Below are 4,971 nucleotides of genomic sequence, written 5' to 3'. Positions count from 1 at the left end.
GTTGAACCTGTGGCCGATTCAAGCATGCTGAATCAGTTACCCAATGCCAGATGGCGTAGATGTTGGGATACAATTTTATTTGCCCGCAGACATAGGAAGTTCATTGAGTCTCAGTCTCAGTCTGTCCCAGTCTCATTCACCGTAGAAACTTCAGTTTGATCTCGAAGCTTCAGCCTTTGCTAAGTCGCGTTGGCAACAATAAAAAGATTCGACGGTCGAGGGTCTAAATGGCAAAGAAATGAGGAAAGAAAAAAAGGCAAAAAACCGCTAAATAGAATATCTAAAGTATGTTTGCTCTAAGTAAAATTCTTGTCAGATTATTTAATTATAATATATTAGCTTTTTATCTGGTATATCATCATAGAAGGAACTTTGATACATAGATAACTGCTTGATGGTGCAAAGATAAATAGTTTCACATATTAAGAGGGAAGGTGGAGGAGGGAGACTGATAGATATCACTCCAAATTCCTGATATGCGAGAATGCTCTCAATTTCCATACCAGTTTAGCGGAATTTAGCGGCATAATGATCATCTCCACTGGGTGCAAGCAAGTTAGTTACTGGTAGATGAAAGTTGATGTTCATTGGCAGACACATTCATGGGCTAGCGTCAGCCGGCAGGTCATTAAAAAATACAATATTGGTAAAGTCTCTCGCAAACGTTAATGCCACACAGTTGTGGCAATAGCACTCGTACATCTGGTTACCTGTTGCCTTGCCAGTGACCAGTTGCCGTGCCTTTTTGCTGGTCCTTTGTGGCCGGGCCCGGATCCAAAGTGAGAAGTCAACGGCACGCCCCTGCCGATCGGCCCTGAACTTGTTCTGTGCTCCATTGTTGATATTCGCTGAGCCACTGAATATAAATCAGTCTGTCTCACTTTCAGTTCTTCCGCAGCTTTTCTGAAAGCTCTGCTTCAATGTGCGTACACTCAAAAAGTTTTTCCTGTGCTAAGAAATAATTTCTAAATATATGAGCAAAAAGAAAAAAAGATTTGAGACTTAAAATGAAAGAATGCATTTCTAACTTAAAGATGGGAATAATATAAAGAAATATATTTCTAAGAAGCGCATAAAGAGTGCAAATGCAAAAGACCATCTTTTTTATTTCATATATAATTTTTTTAAATTGAAAATAAATTTCTAAAAAGAGTATACAACATAGAGATACAGAACCCTTACTTAACAAATAAATTCCTTTCGAAAATGCACAAACAAATAATGAAATCTGTTGGCTTGACTGCTTTATAAGAGCTTAGCTGTTCAATCAAAAACAAATCAAAAATCACACAAAAAAGGCCAGCTTTAAAGAATGGAAAAAGAATAGGAATTAGAAATATGCAAGAGATTTGCGACAACCAGCGAGTTGTAGTACAAACTGCGCATGAAAATGTATGTAAATGGCATTTAACAGTTGCCGGCGATGGTTGAATTTCAAATTTGTACTTTCGTGAGCCAAGGAAGAAGTGAATCTTTTTGTTTATGCCCTAAGTGTGTGTACACATATATATACAGACATACACACACACACACATATATATATATATATATACATTTATATATACCAGCATGGTATGGCCTTCAGTTGTTCCTGCTGTCTGCTGTCTGTTTGTCAGTCTGCCTGTTTCGTTTTCGACGTTTAGCATTACATTTCGCTGCCGACACGTTTCGATTTCCATGGAAATGCCAGTAATTGAAGAACCTCGCTGCCGAACAGACGTTGCACAGTGCAGAACCTTTAGCCAATTTAACAGTGCCATGCAGGCGCACACTATGGATGAGAATCGTTTGGATGGATCTGAACGGATGGGCCTGATCGTGCTGGGCCTCCTGCTTGGCATTATCGTTGCAATCGTGTCGTTGATTTGCCAGCGCCGGAATGCTCGTCTCTTTGGACGCACACCACCCGGTCCGTGGGGCCTGCCCCTGTTGGGCTATTTACCGTTCCTGGACCGGCTGGCGCCGCATAAGTCACTACAGGCGCTGGCCAAACGCTATGGCGGCATCTATCAGCTAAAAATGGGCCGGGTGCAAACGGTGGTGCTCTCGGATGCGACACTGGTGCGTGAGTTCCTTCGTCACGAGGAGCTGACGGCACGAGCTCCACTCTACTTAACGCATGGCATTATGGGTGGCTATGGTAAGCTACACTCAGAAAAATCCAGCAAAAAAGAAATGTCCTGGAATTTCAAGTGCAGAAGTAAATTTGCTGTCATTTTTTCTGAATTTAACAAAAAAAAAAAAACAAAGGATTTGCTACTTTTTTTACAACTATATTTCTAAAAAATAGAAAATGCTTCTGAGTAGTGGAAAAAAATCAATTAAGGGATGTGCACTTTAAGGAAGTTCTGTTTTGTAAATTTAGAAATTATTTGCAGAAATCGGAAAAACTCTCCGGATTTTCTGAACTTTGGGTAGGCTTTCATTTTCTTTAAGGGAAGACAGAGAAAAAGAAGAGGACAACAAATGCCTTAATACAGCAACTACTAATTTTGTACATATTTAAATATGTATGTATGTCTGTATTTATGCATCTCGTTGCAGGTATCATTGGAGCTGCCGGCGACATCTGGAAATACCAGAGACGACAGCTTATCGAGTGGCTCAAGGCGCTGGGCATGACGCGCAAACAGTGCGAAACGCGTGCGCAGCTGGAGCAGCGCATCAGTCGCGGCGTCAACGAATGCGTCCAGGTGAGTAGACTCTCTCTCTCTCTCTCTCTGTCTCTGTCTCTGTCGCTCTCTATATCTCTCTATCTCGCGGTGTCTCTCACGGTTCGGTTCTGGAGTCTTGAGTCTGATTAATTGGTTAACTGGCCCGCGATCAGAAAATTCCAAGAATCATGAAAGTGAAGGTCCTACGCGTCATCGTCATCGTCATCGTCATCGTTGTCTTCGTCTTCGTCTTCGTCTCAGTTGACGATGCTGTCTTGCGTGGACGGACGGACATTCACTTTCCGTTGTGGTCATCACTCGACGTCCGCTGTGTGTTTGCTGCTGCTGCTGCTGCTGCTGCTGTTGCTGCTGCTGTCGACGACGACGACACATAAATTTTAAATTTGCTAATTTTGTATACCCTTGCAATGGGTACTTTGAATTTGTCGCGTCGAGTGCAGCGCGTTGAAGGCAACATCTGCTCTCCCATAAGGCATACATATTCTTGATCTGCAACACCTGCCCAATTTATATAAATGATGTACTTAAAATCTTGATGGAATTTGAAATATGCGCGTTTCCTCGCTGCAGTGTGTGCCTATTTCGGATCAATTGAGAAATGAATGCTTGTGTGGGGAAGACTTGAGCAGTTCAGTTTCGTTGTACTCCGCTCTGATAGGGTATGCAATTTTCGGCTTGAATAAACCAGCAGTTGATTCTTGTTTTTTTCTCCTCTTCTTTTTTCTGTTGTTGTTGCTGCTTTGCTTTGCAATGTTGTCTTTCGTTTTCAGTTTTCTGTTTTTTTGCTTCTTATTATTTCGGTTTTTCCCCTTTCGCTTTTGACACTTTTCACTCTGTGTTCGTTCTCACTCTCTCATCATTTCTCTCTCTCTCTCTCTCTCTCTCGCTGGGTGTGTCTCTTTCTCTCGCAGTCACTTGAGACGGAAGCAGAGCAAAACGATGTGCTGGATCCGTTGCCGGCCTTGCAGCACACGCTGGGCAACATAATCAACGATGTGGTCTTTGGCGAGACCTATGAGCGCAACGATCCCAACTGGCTGTATCTGCAGCAGCTGCAGGAGCAGGGCGTCAAGCTGATTGGCGTCTCGGGAGTGGTGAACTTTTTGCCTTGGCTGCGTCACCTGCCGGGCAACCAGCGCTGCATACGCTTTCTGCTCGATGGCAAGGTCAAGACGCATCAGCTCTACGATCGAATTGTCAATCGCTGCGACGAGCGAATGGAGAGACAGCTGGAGCAGCGACAGCAAGAGCAGCGACCACCATCGGAACCGCATAGCATTTTGGAGCATTTTCTGCGCGAGCGACAGCCATATTCGCAGCTCTATTGCGATGAGCAACTGCGTCATCTGCTGGCCGATCTCTTTGGCGCCGGCGTCGATACAGCGCTGGCCACACTGCGCTGGTTCCTGCTCTATATGGCACGGGAGCAGCACTGCCAGAAGCGACTGCATGCGGACCTCCTCAAATTGAGCCGGACACCAACGCTGGCCGAACTGGAGCCGCTGGCATATCTGCGCGCCTGCCTCTCGGAGGTGCAGCGCATCCGGTCTGTAGTGCCTCTGGGCATACCGCATGGCGTCGATCAGGACATCACCATTGGCGATTATCGTTTGGCGAGCGGTAGCATGATACTCGTACTGCAGTGGGCCATACACATGAATCCGGATGCATGGCCAGAGCCGGAACAGTTCCGGCCGGAGCGTTTCCTCAGCGACGCCGGTGAGTATGTGGCACCGGCGCAGTTTATACCTTTCCAGACGGGCAGGCGCATGTGTCCGGGCGATGAGTTGGCCCGCATGATGCTAACGCTTTTCGCGGGCCGCATTCTGCGCCGCTTCCACATCCAGCTGGATGGCGATGTGAGCATGGACGGCGAGTGTGGCATTACTTTGGCGCCGGCACATTTCAAACTGCGCTTCAGCCAGCTGGAGCTGCAGCGGAATCCTTCGAAGCAGCAGAAACACGGTTAGGTTTTAGTTGTGTGCATTTTCATTTATTTGCCTTCAATATTTTTTTTCTTGCATGCATTTTTTTTTTGTTTTTTTTTTTTTGCAGATTAACAATTTGGCTTCATTTTTTATATAGTATATAACAAGTTCGGTATTTTTAGCGAAACAAATAGTGTATACATAAATAATAGCCTTTGCCTACAGCAATGTTTAATTAACACATTTTCAAATTGCTTCCAATCTATCAATCAATCAATCAATCAATTAAGTGGCACATGAAGTATAAACTTTTTTTTTTTAAATTCAATCTAATATATATTTTTATTTTATGCAATTTAGTATATATA

The 4,971-nt window shown here is 44.2% G+C and overlaps 1 protein-coding gene across 1 annotated transcript; it reads left to right on the top strand.

The window, feature by feature from the left end:
* Positions 1–1,698: 1,698 nt before the first annotated feature.
* LOC6565352 (cytochrome P450 306a1) lies at positions 1,699–4,698 on the top strand. The gene is made up of 3 exons (XM_001991153.3): positions 1,699–2,140; positions 2,545–2,693; positions 3,587–4,698. Exons 1-3 carry the CDS (start codon positions 1,759–1,761, stop codon positions 4,643–4,645), a joined length of 1,590 nt encoding a protein of 529 aa, XP_001991189.1. The 5' UTR covers positions 1,699–1,758; the 3' UTR covers positions 4,646–4,698.
* The last annotated feature ends 273 nt before the right edge of the window (positions 4,699–4,971 follow it).

Source organism: Drosophila grimshawi, unplaced genomic scaffold (assembly GCF_018153295.1).
Source record: "Drosophila grimshawi isolate 15287-2541.00 unplaced genomic scaffold, ASM1815329v1 contig_848, whole genome shotgun sequence".
Lineage (NCBI taxonomy): Eukaryota > Metazoa > Arthropoda > Insecta > Diptera > Drosophilidae > Drosophila > Drosophila grimshawi.
The sequence above is the reverse complement of the archived record's forward strand: the minus strand, read 5'-3'. Positions and strand labels throughout refer to the sequence as shown.

Coding starts and splice junctions, on each gene's coding strand:
- LOC6565352 (XM_001991153.3), top strand. CDS start 1,759: ATGCAGGCGCACACTATGGATGAGAATCGTTTGGATGGATCTGAACGG. Junction 2,141..2,544: donor TGGCATTATGGGTGGCTATG/GTAAGCTACACT, acceptor ATCTCGTTGCAG/GTATCATTGGAGCTGCCGGC. Junction 2,694..3,586: donor GCGTCAACGAATGCGTCCAG/GTGAGTAGACTC, acceptor TTTCTCTCGCAG/TCACTTGAGACGGAAGCAGA.